This window comes from Adelges cooleyi, unplaced genomic scaffold (assembly GCF_023614345.1).
Source record: "Adelges cooleyi isolate 19-005CV unplaced genomic scaffold, UGA_ACOO_1.1 ACOO_flye_CR_arks_rails_tigmint_CR_PRNA_247, whole genome shotgun sequence".
Classification (NCBI taxonomy): Eukaryota; Metazoa; Arthropoda; class Insecta; order Hemiptera; family Adelgidae; genus Adelges; species Adelges cooleyi.
Window position 1 is genome coordinate 14,328,018 of NW_026095912.1, and position 15,685 is coordinate 14,343,702.

The 15,685-nt window shown below is 33.5% G+C and overlaps 1 protein-coding gene across 1 annotated transcript; it reads left to right on the top strand.

The window, feature by feature from the left end:
* Positions 1-9,033: 9,033 nt before the first annotated feature.
* On the top strand, positions 9,034-13,835 carry LOC126837214 (paraplegin-like). The gene is made up of 8 exons (XM_050571035.1): positions 9,034-9,165; positions 9,448-9,776; positions 10,287-10,494; positions 10,573-10,732; positions 11,293-11,618; positions 13,050-13,169; positions 13,239-13,427; positions 13,740-13,835. The coding sequence occupies exons 1-8, from the start codon at positions 9,034-9,036 to the stop codon at positions 13,833-13,835; spliced, it is 1,560 nt and encodes a 519-aa protein (XP_050426992.1).
* Positions 13,836-15,685: the final 1,850 nt, after the last annotated feature.

A 15,685-nucleotide genomic window follows, 5' to 3' on the forward strand; every position in this document is an offset into this window, starting at 1 on the left:
GACTACTTTTAAAAAATTATAGAGCATCGTAATTTTAGGTTGAAAAATTTGTAAATTTTTAGGGTGTTTTCTCTCAATTTTGATGGGGAAGGGATGAATTTTGGCCTAATAAAGTACCTTCCGGGTACGGTTTCTGATCTATAGAGTGGTATAATGATGTGTCAATAATGGACATAAAAGCAATACTGTTACTAGAATTGTTAATTTTTTTGAAAATATAATATTTTAATGCACGTTGTACAGGATAAATGGTTAACTAAGGCTCATTCAAGTTCTTTTGAGATGTTAGACCTTTTTTTCACAGTTTTTAGTTAATGTATTTATTTTCGACAAAGTATATCAAAATTAAGTGGACTAAATCCTATAAAAATTATAAAAAAGAATAATATATCTTTTTCATTCTGTACAGCCAACATCACCTTGTACTGGAAACTATACCGGATTATTTTTGTCAAATGCACACGAATAAAAACAGCTATTCAAACATGACATTGGCATTGAAATTCGTTGTGATATTATAGAAACGCTCGTTATGGCGTTTAAAAAATTATATTTGATATATTTTCCTTTTGGCCGCCGAAATATGTCTTGCGATTCGGCTAAACATTTTAACATTTTTTTCTAATTAATTTTTCGTATAGAAATCTTATTTAGTACAAATATAACTTCTTGTTAATTTCCCAAATGATTTAATACCGTTAGTACTTGGTTTAATACCGTACCAATTTTAGTTTCGGCGCTGAAGTTTGCTTATAACTGAAAAAAGAAAGTTAAAATAAATAAACATTGTGTCTACATTGTCAACACACAACAAGACAGCGTTGAATTTTTACGATTTGTGTGGATCGAGACAAAGCTATGAAAAAAAACCAACTCCTCGCTGTTATAGCGTGCAGCATTATTTGCCCATTTTCCACACCCCTCCTCCCGTCAACATTATCTGACTATCGATTTTTTTTTATATAAATAGCTTAAACCAAATAGGCACAGTCTAACCCAAATAAGGTATAAACCCGCATAGCGCGATTGTACCAAAATCATGTCCAGTATCTACACATGCGTGATTCAATTTTTTTTTTACATTTAAATAATAGTAAAACCTTTATACGCCTTTGCGAATGCTTGGATATTGACGTTAAGGTGAAAAATACAAAAAAAAATTGTTTTCTTCATTTTCAGAAGAACGGGGAAGGGTAAAGTAGACGAAACGAACATCAAACATTGTACCTATCCAATGTCGTCTTGTTGTTTGATCAAGTTTTTCTGGAAAATCTAACCTACCCATTGCCAAATTTACTATCGTTAAGAATGAATTTAATGTAACAGTGAAAAGTGTTTTTTGGATTACCACGCAAGTTATACCGACGATTCGGTCGATCCCACGCGGTTTGTAGTGAACAGTAATAATCTTGTGAATAGCATTAGGGTTCATTTTATTATGACTATTATCATTTGATCGTGTTGACCGGTTTTGATTTTTTTCGACAATTCACGAATCAAAGTAAAAAAAAAATGTTTTCGTTCCAAATCTGTGTAATTGCACTGTGCAGTCTTCTTCGCTGTTGTCAAACGGTGATCACAAAGGAAACCATTGAATATTTGTGTCAAACCGAGTGGAAATTTATGAGTTTGGTGTTTTCGGGCACTACGTGCTACACTCACGAACCCGAATCGCCGTGGAAAAGATGTGTTAGTATCCCGGAGGGCGTTGAATTGGATTATGGAGAATACGGCGTGATACCACCTTTTCCGGTAACTGTAGGTCTGAGCTATAACATTTTATTCACCGGAAATTCGCTTGCAACCGATACGGAAAAAGTAGACAGTTTCATGGCCTTTAAACGGAATTCCTATAGCGGTTTGACCGTAAACCAAACATTGCGCGCAGTGATGGAGAACTGTGTGATTTGTAATAGCTACGCCGAGGCATTTGTTCGGCTCATGAACGTGATCGAAAGCGAAGGTATTTCGATGTTGGACAGATTATGTCGCATATCGAATAAATTAATAAGACCAATGTCGTGGGACGCGACTAAATTGTACTTTGACATAATCGATCCTGTGATAAAACTCATTTCCGACATGTTTAAAATTTATTTCATATCCAATGAGCCGGTGCGTCAAATAGTAGACGCCATCGACGTAGTAAAGGCGAATGCGGTAAAACGAAAAATATTCTTCAATGATACATGCACGGAGTTTAGTCAACGATATGGTAACATGATGAACTTGGTGAGTACTGGCGTGTATAAGAACGTAGAACGTCCAATGCTTAGGTGCTTAATCTACGAAGAATTACAACTTATCTTAGATCACGCGTACTTTTACTTTGAAAAAGGAACGTACGCTGGACCACCACCGCTAGGTGATGAATCCAATGCACTACCACAGCAACTCCAAAGTGAGCATAACAATAGACAACTATAATATTTACGGGTAGCATCGGTGTGGTTTAGGTTAAAATCAACACACACATTTTTTAACTAACGACTTGAAAATGTATAAAATCGAAGCTTGCATACATATATTATATTAGTAATAGTAACCTCAAAATGTTTGCCAAAAATTCCTTATGTGTTATCTTTTAATAGAAATCTAAGTTATAAATGTATATGCAATTTAAAACAATTAAATATTTTCCTTATAATATTTGTATTATTATTAAATTACAATTTTTCGCTCAAAATGGTTTTATCGGTTAATAAAGTACAATTTTCCTTTTTTTTTTTTTTGGTTCTCCCTAATGACTTAATGATTGACTACAGAATTAAAAAAAATTTTTTTTTAAAAACATGCTTTTCTAAAAATTATAAAAAGTAAAAACTATTTTATTACAAGAATAATTTACCAATCGATTGTAGCACTTTTTATTTAAAATGTCAATTACTTTTAAAACAACGGAAAATTAACTACAATTTTAAATAATTTGAAACATCTTTAATTTTTTATTAAAAAGAAAAGCGTCTTCTCTTAAATATATTACGTTTAGAGTATTTCACGATGATTCGACCTATATGTATATGTCTAAGAAAAGAATATTTTTTTAACTCTGCTTTTTCTAAATATTTCGTTGGCCAACGAGTAGGTTATTTTTTGTAATAAAAAAAATCTAAAATCATTACTGTAATTTTTAAATTTGTTTAATTAATAATTTTACTTGAATAAAACATTTTTGAGTTTTAATAACGTTCATTAATTATATCTTATCTAATATTTAAGATTGTGAGTAGCTTAAAAACTATAGTCTCATATTATGTTACGTACAACATATATTATATCACAAAGAAGTAATATTATCACTCATATTTCTAGTACAACACATTAAACAAATAAACCCAACATCGCAGCATGATTCATTTACCAACTTGAACAATATAGCCACATTGTATGAGGCAAAAATAGTGTATGGTGATATTTTTCGTTCAGAAAATATTAATTTGAATACAAAAAATAAAAAAAAAAATGTTATTGACCATCATCAGTTGTACTAGAAACTATACCGTATTGTTTTTGTCAAACGTGCGAAAAAAAAACCGCACTTCAAACATAACATTGAACAAATAAGTATACCTTTATTACAATGGCTTTAAAATACGCTGCGATTTTATAGAAACGCGCGACAAAACAATGGTAAAGTAGACGAAATGAACATCAATCGTTCTACCATTCCAATATCGTCTTGTTATTTGATCAAGTTTTCTGAAAAATCTAACCTAACCACTGCCAAATTTATTATCGTTAAAAATGAACTTAATGTAACAGTGAAAAGTGTTTTTTGGATTACCACGTAAGTTGTACCGACGATTCAGTCGATCCCACACGCTTCGTAGCGAACAGTTATAATTTTGTGAAAAACATTAGGGTGTCCTTTTTATTATGTCTATTATCGTTTGATCGTGTTGACCCGTTTTGATTTTTTTCGACAATTAACGAATAAAAAAAAGAAAAATGTTTTCGTTCCAAATCTGTGTTATTGCACTGTGCAGTCTTCTTCGCTGTTGTCAAACGATTATCATAAAGGAAACCATTGAATATTTGTATCAAACCGAGTGGAAATTTATGAGTTTGGTGTTTTCGGGCACTACGTGCTACACTCACGAACCCGAATCCCCGTGGAAAAGATGTGTTAGTATTCCGGACGTTGTATTGGACTATGCAGAATACGGCGTGATACCACCTTTTCCGGTACCTGCAGTTCGGAGCGATAACATTTTATTCACCGGAAATTCGTTTGCAACCGATCCGGAAAAAGTAGACAGTTTCATGGCCTTTAAACGGGATTCCTATAGCGGTTTGACCGTAAACCAAACATTGCGCGCAGTGATGGAAGACTGTGTGATTTGTAATAGCTACGCCGAGGCATTTGTTCGGCTCATGAACGTGATCGAAAGCGAAGGTATTTCGATGTTGTATAGATTATGTCGTATATCGAATAAACTAATGAGACCGATGATATGGGAAGAAACTATAAAATATTTTGATAGGATCGATCCTGTAATAAAACTCATTTCCGACATGTTTAAAATTTATTTAATATCGAATGAGCCGGTGCGTCAAATAGTTAACGCTATCGACGTAGTAAAGGCGAATGCGGTAAAACGGAAAAAATTCTTCAATGATACATGCATGGAGTTTAGTCAACGGTATGGTAACATGATGGACTTGGTGAGAACTGGCGAATATAACAACTTAGAACTTCCAATGCGTTACTACGAATTTGAACAAGAATTACAAAATATCTTGGACCGTGCATACTTTTACTTTAAAAAAGAAACGGACCCTGGACCACCACCGCTCGGTGATGTACTACCACAACAACTCCAAAGTGAGCATAACAATAGTCAAGTATAATATTTACGGATAACATCGGCTTAGGGTAAAATCAACACACACATTTTTTAACTAACGACTTAAAAATGTATAAAATTGAAGATTGCATACATATATTATATTAGTAATAGTAACCTCAAAATGTTTGCCGAAAATTCTTTATGTGTTATCTTTTAATAGAAATCTACGTTATAAATGTATATGCAATTTAAAACAATTAAATAATTTCCTTATAATATTTGTATTATTGTTAAATTATAATTTTTCGCTCAAAATGGTTTTATCAGATTTATAAAGTACAATTTTCCTTTTTTTTTTTTTTTTGTTTCTTCTTAACGACTTGATGATTGACTACAAATTTTAAAAAATAGTTTAAAGTAAACTAAAATGTAAAAAATTATTTTATTACAAGAACAATTTACCAAACAATTGTACCACATTTTATTTAAAATCTCAATTACTTTTAAAACAACCGAAAATTAACTACAATTGTAAATAATTTTCAACATCTTTAATTTTTGACTAAAAAGAAAAGCGCGGGCCCTATTTAAATAAGTCTGAATATTTTTTGGAGGACTCATTAATAATTTCATGATTACAATAATTAAATTATTAATGTAAACATGATAACAAATGAATGATTAATGTAATCATATCTACATGATTACTTTCCTGATTTGTTTGCATTATTCTTACCGTATGATTACTGATTACAAATTATTAATCTTAATCATTGATCATTGATCATTAATCAGATTACATTATGCCCAGCACTGCCGAGGAGGTGGTTGTATACTCCTGGTATGTCTGTATATTATATGGTATGATGGATGACTTATATACTGGACAAACTTGAGGAAAAATAAGAACACCTAAGCTAGATAATATTATTACTGAGTATACTAAATAATATCTAAAAATCAAAGCCAAACTGAAGAGATGGTTTTTATTTTTTCGTTTTTTCTATCTGAAGCGACGATAACTTTTTAAGCATGCACTACACCACAGGTGGAAGTCAGAGTAAGTACATTACAAAAAAAAAATTACTAGGCAAGCTGTAATGCTTTTGAAGTTTACGTTTCTGACATGAGATTATCTTCAATTAAGCACTTTTGTTACTTTGAAAACTTTAAAACTATAAAAATTAATTTTAAAGGGAAAAATTAATATGAAAATAATGAGCTTTTGTTTGTATACTGTTCGTTGTTTGGCATTAATTACAAAATATTCAATTTCTATAAATGCTGATTAACTATGAACCAGTCAATGTCTTTTAGACTTTTTAAGATTACTATTCGTGTAAATATTTACTATAAAAGTGTCTTAAAATATCTTTTGAGATATTGACTGATTCGTGGATCATTTTCTATCAATATAAGAACTAATTAATCAATGACAACAATGTGCTTACAATTTTATTTTTAGTATTAGGTTGGATGCGATTAGGGTCGACAATTTTTCTACAATAATCCATTGCCATAGTTACCCATACAATGTAATTAACATATATTGAAAACATTTTTAAATGCGTGTTGACTGTATATGTTATAGGCCCATTCTAGATCTACCTTGGGTCTTAAACCAAAAAATAACTGAGGAAAGGGTTTTTGATTTTTTTTATTTGTATCGGTAGTACTGTGTCTAAAGAATATTCCATACAAATTTAAAACGGATTAAACTGTTTTTAAAAAATGTATATAGCGTCTAAATTTTAAATTAAAAAATATGACCTTTTATGTTGCGTTTTTCTTGATTTTGAAGGGGAAGGGTTAACTTTTTAAAATGTTTGGTCCAATAAAGTACTTTATAGGTACGATTTCTTATGTATAGAGTTGCTACACAAAAAAAAATCAGATAGGTTAGGTTAGTTTTGATTAGATTTTGGTCCTGACATAAAATAAGACATAGTTGTAAAAACAATACCTTTTTAAAATATATTTAAAAAGAAACAAAAAGGTTTTTTTAATTTTTTTAATCCATTAATTCGGGTCGCCAATACAGCACAGCTTACTAATCCGTCGAATGACATAATTTTCGAAGACAAGAAAAAAATAATAAATAGATAAGGTGCATAATAATAATAAAGCAATTAAACATTTCCAAGTCGAACAATAGTAAACACAATTAATTCTAGTAGGCAACCATATTACTGAAACTAGACTCAATTGTGTTTGGTCTAGTGCATTTTTCTTCCAAACACAATTAGTATTACCGTCTAGTCTGTGGCAATGCGAAATTTAGCTTTAAGGTACTTGTCTGACAAGTATGCCTATCCATAATACCAATTATGTAGAATTTAAAATAAAATATTTACCAATTAACATGACTACAAGTAGATTTGCATACTATTTTTTATAGCAACTGATTGACCACATTAATATATTTTTTAAAATATATTTTCTATAAAATTATTAATATATTTTTTAATCACAACTGGAGATCTAGGACGTTTCGGCGTGTGACCATTTGGGCGCTGAATAAAAAACAATTAATTATAAAAATATTGAATTATGATTTAGGCAATATAATAAAAAAATTGACGCAATATACATTAAAAATTGTATTATATAACTTTAGTGAAAATTAAAAAATTTAATCACAACATGGTTCGGTCATTTTAACGCAATACTATCAATTGCTATACTCTCTTAACGTTTTATTTTCAAATCGTTGGCCCAACAAAGTACCTCTCAGGTATGATTTCTGGAGATGTCGTTGGTGCAGGCAAATGAAAAACAAAAGAAAAGCACAACATGTAAAAGCTCAGTTCCGCATGGAAGCTAATAACCATTTTTACTAAGCTACTTAACTGGATTCGTTTGCGTGTGGTGTACATGCGACATTATATTTTGCTATTACAAGCAAGACTGGTTCTCTCTCTCTTTCTGATTATGTCAGAGCAAAGCAAACGTGCGTAACAGCTGCTGTAGACCGGCTCGACGCGGTGATGGACTCGAGCAGGTTGCTGCACTCATACACACGTGTTCAATGTACATCATAATATGTTAATCGTTAAAATTAAAATATAAAAAAAAAAAAAAAAAATACATAAACGTCGGTATTGCAAAACGGATATCACACACCTACATTGGATAGAATATCGATTTTAGTACTTGTACGTTAGCACACGACCTCTACGTCTATCGAGGCGGAAAGAGCAGATGGAATTGCCATTGGAAGAAGCCGACCAAACTGTTTTAGAATAATCCAAACACTACACGGCTGGGTCAACACACTCGAGAAAGAGACAACCGATTAAACAGTTAGCGAAGATTCCACATTGAGATGATTGCACAAGCAAACCATTCCGAGCGACTGGCCACTGGCAATTTTGACACTGTTCCATTGATTGGTGCAAACACTCCAAGCACAAGTCAATAAATAAATATCAAGAAGCATTAACCGACCTTCTTATTTTATTACTCATCTTCATACCAATTATATCCAAGTTAATTTGTTTTATACCATCATCTCTCTCTCTCTCTCATCTTCCCAACGAAAGGTGCCACGCCTAAGCCTACTCTTATTATTCATTTTTACCACTTGTAATTAATTCACACTGCATATTTTCTTCTGCAAAGCACTAATTTTGAATTAAAAATTACTGTCATCAACTATCCAACTGTTGGAATCATTTAAACAAACAGCTGGTCTAACAAACCGTTTATTGGAAATTCCCTGCCTTTGTACTCAAGTGTAAAAAAACATAATAATGAATCATTGGAACGTCATCTCTTATAGCTGTTTTTAATGAAAATGTCCACTAGGGCTAGGCCGCCGTATTGAGAACAGTTGTGATTTTTTTCCATGATTTATACATCATCAAATATATTGCTATGTTATCATCACTGAAATGGGACAATTTAAATTTTAGAGATAACATTTAAATATTTATCGTGAAAGAGAAAGGTAGCATTTTTATTTTCCATGAAATTGTAAACGACATGGGTGTATCCCAGTCAGGACATATTTCAACCAGAGTTCAGCGTTTGGAAAGGTTAGTTCCTAACCTATAGTTTTAGTAAACATATTGTTTTGAAATGCGAGTGACTCGACAAGCTTGTATAGTTATATTTTGCCAAGGCAATAATAATAAACATACAATGATTCAATACACAGTACACATAATACGTAGAAGAACTACCACTCATTTATATTAATTTTAACGTTAAATAGAAAATATTAAAAAATTTATTTTAAACCATGGGCTTTCGATTGATGAATTCAATTTCCAAGTGTTTCCGGCCAAAAGAACTGATCGAACCGAGATTCGCCAGCACTCTGAGCGGCTTTATGCGAAACCTTTGGCTAAACCGATTTGGAAACAAAGCCCTTGTAAAAAATAACATGTAACCTAAATTAATGATTTTTTTTTTTTATACCCGAATCGCCGGCATCCGACCGGACCGGTGTGCTGTTCAATATAATAAATATTATAATTTGTGACCGAAATTTCCGGAACTTTCACAAAGCCGACACTTCGGCGGTAGTGGCATTATATTTACATAACACCGCGTTTGGTCGGTGTCGTTCGAGTTGTGCGGTGTTCTGTAACAGATTGACCGAATGCAATTGAATTAAAAGAGAAATTTTAGATAGGCATTTTTGTGTTTGCAGCTTCGAAAAACCAGAGCCAAGTACGCCGTTACGGGAAGAACGTTGTATCGCCAGGGATTTCCCATGGAATTCAAGGACGTCGCCGGTCTGCACGATGCCAAACTCGAAATGTCCAACGTGCTGGCTTCTTTCAACAGACCGCTGATGCGGATTCTCTACGAATATTTAGGCGCCAGAGTTCCCAAGGGAGCTTTGCTCTCGGGACCGACGGGATGCGGTAAGACGTTGTTGGCCAAGGCCGCGCAAAAAGAATGCCAAGTCCCGTTCTTCTTCATCAGCGGTCCCGAGTTTGTAGGCGTGAGCGTCGGAGTCGGAGCCAGCAGAGTTCGGTTAGGACAAAAATCATCTTGACACAGTGATCCATCCGATGTAATGCACTGCGTTCCTCGGGAAATGCGAATATTCTTCCCAACTGACCGTTAAATAACAATATTGACTCCTAACCTAAGCTAACCTGCCACTGTGTTTGAACGGGTGGATACGAACCGCTGGTCTCAAAAAGTTTCGTTCGTGACCATAGGAAAAATAGGTCGGAGCGTAGGGGGTGGAGCCAGTTAGCGGTTGCGCACTTTTGATTGGCCGATGCTTGGTGGTGTATGCTGAACTGTGGCCAACCGAAGCAGCCTACTATTGTGGCCGTAGCGCATGCGCAAGACAGTAGCCAATCACGAGTGAGCATTTCGGGGCACCTCCGCTACCCCCGCATCTACAAACGGCTGTTACACTCGTTTTAAAATGTTCATATTCTCCAAGAAACGAGTGTGTTCATATCGGATGGATCACCCGGTACAATCCCGTATGAAGTTTCATCGAAATTCAATTTTTTTTTTCTTTCTTAGACAAATATTTAAACATGTCAGACAGTACTCTCCCTGTATTGTATACATAGATGAAATCGACGCCATCGGCCGCCAAAGACGCGGTTTGGGCGGTGACGACGAGGGCGAAAGGACTCTGAACCAACTGTTGGTGGAAATGGACGGGATCGGATCCAAAGAAGGCGTCCTGTTGTTGGCGTCCACCAGCAAAGTGGATACACTAGATTCGGTAGTAAAATTGGGCGTTGGGCATAAGACAATAAAAAAAAAAATTAATATCGGATAAAAAAAAAAGCCAATTGCTTAGGCGTTGTTGAGATCCGGTCGTTTCGACCATCATATCGTCGTAGAACTGCCGACGTTGCAAGAACGAAAGGAAATATTCGAACAACATCTTACGATCAGGTTGAGCAAAATTCCGCAGAGTTATTCGCAGACAATGGCTCAACTGACTCCGGGCTTTAGTGGTAAATTTTTTAGACTACCCGGAACATGTGATCAGCTGATTTTTCGTCTCTTATCTGTGATTCAGAGGTTATCAAATTGTTTACCTTACTCCCATTCCGTCCCAACCCGACTCCCAAACCTCATTCCCTTCCAATTCCAATTTAAATCCCACCCAAACCTAATCATTATCCCATCTCAATCTTATCGCCGACCCGTTCAAATATAATAACCATCCTATCGTACCCACCACATTCCGACCTGCGTCTCTAAACCTTATCACCATCACATACCCATCTACAACTCATCACTCTTTGACATAGATATGTCTTTTGACTCGGGGTCAATAAGAAAATCTGTGTGTGTGTGTGGCTTGATCTAGCGGTTGTTTTTTTTGAACGAAATAGCTGATAAATAATTATCTGATAAGAGATTAGAGTTATCTCTAGAAAAGAGATGCCATCCCATTTTCACTTCATTTCCTCCCCAATCTCTTTGCCACTTTACTGTCTCCCAAACACTTTTATCCAGGTTAGGTTATACTATCTGTTGGTCGTTTAGATGTTTTGTTCTTATGCCAAAGGTGCCGAAATCGCCAATGTCTGTAAAGAAGCGGCGCTGCATGCTGCGAGGAACAACAGAAAGTTGGTAGTCGAAAATGATCTATACTACGCCGTCGAACGAATGATCGGAGGTGCTGAAAAAAGATCTAATAGCATTTCTGCCGAAGAAAAACAAATGGTCGCCTATCACCAAGCCGGTCGTGCCCTGGTCGGATGGTTGTGGCCGACTATCAACAGTCGGCAACGACTGCACAAAATCAGTATTGTGCCAAGAACTCACGGGGCATTAGGTTTCGCTCAATACATATACATTCAGAGGGAGCGCAATATATTGTCCAAACAAGCAGTAAGTCACCGATGATATGCATGGCTTTGGCACGGATTAGATAAAACCACATGGTGCACCTTGACTATTAGGGCAATGTGATTGCTGAAATATACATTTTAACTCGGGGTTGAACAGGCCAAAGCGACCAACGGTTCACACATTTCCAAGAAATAATTGTTTTGGGTATTTGAATATTTCAAGCATTAGCTGTTTAATAAAATATAATAAAATGTGGCAACTTCGATATGAAATAATTAAAAATTATGTTAGTTTGTATGGTCTATTTTTTGATTTTTTTTTAAAACAGTCAATAATATTTAAGTTATTGGACAAGTTAATGATTAATTATATTATTAACCAAGTCAAGTTGAATTAAATAGATTATTAAGAATTTTATTATAATAGTTTTAATTTCAATTAACATTAACTACTTAATGGAGTAACTCAAGTCAACAAATACATACTCCGTATTTGTATTTTAATTTAAAATATTTAATTAATTTTAACTTTTAAATTTTCTATTAATATTTTTCTCTCTTATTTGTTATAAATGTGTATAAATGTATATGCCAAATAAAAGAGAAAAAATGAATAGAAAATGTAAAAGTTAAAACGAATTAAATATTTTAACTTAATAACAATATCTCCAACATAAATTAAATAATTTAAAAATTCACAGTACCCGTAAAAAAACCCTTTAAATTTTAAAATTTTAATGGTTCAACTAAAGTACACTACGATTTCACAACTATAAGTTCAAACAATTGTTTTCTAATGTTACTTAGATAAATTTCTATCACGTAAAAATAATAAACTAAATGTTTTTTTATAGTTCTATTAGAAGAGAAATCCAAATTGTCTTGTTATTTTTAAGGTTGTTAAAGATTTTATAAAAAAAGCTAACGTTAAAAAATATGGTCATAATTTTTAACATTAATATAGTAATGGCAAATTTTAATTTACTCAACAGTTAAAGTTGATATCCCTGTGTAATTTCTGTAAGGAAGCTCGTAGTAGGAGAAGGTAGGTCTAACTACAATTAGTGGTTTTTACAATATCATAAAACTAAAAAAAAAAAAATAATCAGTAAGAACGGAAAGAATATGACTTTATTTAATTTGAATTTTTTTTAAAAACCCAATTTAGTATGCATTTTATGTTTAACACATGTTCTTTAATTAAAGCATAACGTTATCTTTAAATTATATTTTTATTAATAATTCGTTATTTTTTTTCCTTTAAATTAACAGAATCGCTTTAAAACATTTTTTTTAAATAACATCTCTGTTTTATATGGTGTTAACCTAACTTAACCTAACCTAACCTTACCTAACCTAACCGAACATTTAAATAGTATTAAATATGATTGGACTGCAATATTCAGGAGCGTGTTTAACCAAAAAAATATTTGTAAAACTTATAATTATGAATTTAGTTTCGGTTTTTTAGTTATTGGAAAAAATGTGTATGAAACTTGGCGGTAGAGCGGCCGAGTCAATAGTTTTCAATAGTTGTACAACTACATCAAAAAATGAATTTAGAGAAGTTACCAAAATCGCTAATGCTATGGTAAAGTTTATTTTGTATTGTTGTACTTGGTTTTTTATCATTGAAATATTAACTATTCTGTTTGTTCAGGTCCGTCAATTCGGGATGAACGACAATGTCGGATTGTTATCTTTCCCTAAAAAGAGATACAATGCCATTCGACCGCTTTATAGTAAAAAATTGGCAGCACTTATGGAAATAGAAGTTTCCAAATTGGTAGCCGAAGCTTATTTCAAGACGGAACGACTATTGAAAGAAAACCGTGACAAACTCGAATTGGTAATCAATTGGCCGAATAATAATAATTACTAATAAATCATAAGAATTTTTAAGTAGGTTCTTTAATTATTGGTTCGGACCAACGTCTTATGTTGGTAGAACTGTTACGCAGTTGCCAAATTTAAATTGATAATAACAATAACAATAGATTGCTTAAAAATTTGCCTATAATTACTCAAAACTAGCTGTTATCGGTTTCTAAATTGTATTTTTAAAAAGTATCCGACTATTAAAAAAAATAACAAATTTGAATTAACAATACATTTTATTATTTTTATTTGAAAATTATTATTAGAAAAATTTACTTTTCAGGTTGCCGAAGAGCTGTTGCGCAAGGAAACGTTAAATTATGCTGAAATAGAAAAATTAATTGGTCCACCGCCAAACTCTTGTAAAATAGTTACCTGAAAATAAAAGTTACAAAAGTAACCGCGACAATAGTTAATGTAATCTTAACACTTTATTTTTGGAGATACAAAGTTGCTCAAAAGAGCTTAGCTCTTCAGTCTAATCCGCCTAATGTAGATTTCATGGAATATTGTCCTGTCATTATAGCTTCACAGCTGATGACGGTTTTTGTTTCATGTTTGAATAGTTTCAGAACTGTGGTTGTGGTTTGGAGGATTCTTACGCTTGTTGGGAAAACCATTGAGGAGATTACGTTTCGACCAATAATTTGGGTGAAATTATTGTTATAAGTGTCTGTTTTGGCCAAGTTGGATTAGAAATTAGCAAGTTGTGAGGAATATGCAATAAAAAATGTGAGTCGTTTTATGTTACCTATTGTTGTTTATTTTTTTAAACGAGAGAATTCTTAAATGTATGAAAAACATAGAATATGCTTTTGCTTAAGTCTATCTGTCTTTTAAGCTACAAGATTACAATTTCTGGCAGCAGATAATCTGTGGTCAAATGTTTTTTGTGCGTTTTCAAACTATATACAATAAAAACGTTGAGAAAAGACAAATCTTGTGGACCACTGTAAAAACGGTATTGATAGTTGTCGATAGTTCAATAATTAGAACCTGACTAACCCGAATCTAACCTCAACCTAACCGTCTATCTAGCCTAAATCTAACTTATATCCAACCAAACCTAACTTTAACCATCAAACAAATAACCCTAATATTACTATATATCTAATCAGAATCCTACCTAAACTTAACCTGTCCTTACCTTTTTGAACATGGGTCTGGGTTCAATACATTTCATGCCACCATTTTTGCGTAAAAAAATATTAAGAGATAAGAGAGACGCGATAAGAGATTAGATATATGCACTAACTAGTGATAATAATTGAAGTCGACGTCCGCCATTAATGTGGGATTTACGTGCGTATAAAATAATATAATAATAATGCGTTATCAACTTAACTTATAATTGTTCTGATTCCCAAATATATGGCGGAAAATGGTAACATCAATAATTATTATCTCTATTGGTGGCATGTACATTTAGCAATCTAATTTATTATATATAATATATATCTGTGGATATAATATGAGATTAGTGTTAAGAGATAAATGATAAGAGATTAGAGATAACGTATCCGAAATAACTAGGTTTTCCCGCCTCATCGACAGCGAATGCTAAAACAACATTATAACATTATTACACGTTCTCGGGTAAAATTTGCCACGTTATGTTGTGTGCGCCGTTTGTATAATATAATATTGTTTAAATTAATTAGCAGATCCATCGAGTTGGGCAACCGCGGAGGTCGGACGTTTGTCAATAGGGAATTCCCCGTGCGCGACAGTCATGCTCTCACCGCAAGAGCGATGCGCTATTATAGTGGCCGTGGGTTATCGTTGTTAACCTGGATTCGGCTTAACCGCTCATAATGACAGTGATAATATGTACGATTATTATCACAGCCGTTCAATTACATATTATTATTATTATTATTATTTCACGACACTTGTGGCCGGTGTTACTTTCCAAACGGCGCGAATAACCTCGAGTCGAGCCGGTCGACTCCGAACTGGGTCAACCCAACCCGTGTACAATAATATTATATTGTGTGCGAATCGTTATTAGTCAGCCCGGTGGTCGGCTACTGTTCTTCTTTTTCCACCGCCGTCTTGGTGTGGGCTCTTCGGCGACCGGACTTTGCCTGATCATACCTACTAGATTACCTAATCTAAAACCACCTTGGACGAAAACGCGCATCAATCGGTCAGTCGAACGAGCGCGCGTTCGGTTTGTGGAGAATGTACAACCGCGTGTGTGTAAATGTGTTGTATAATATTACACAC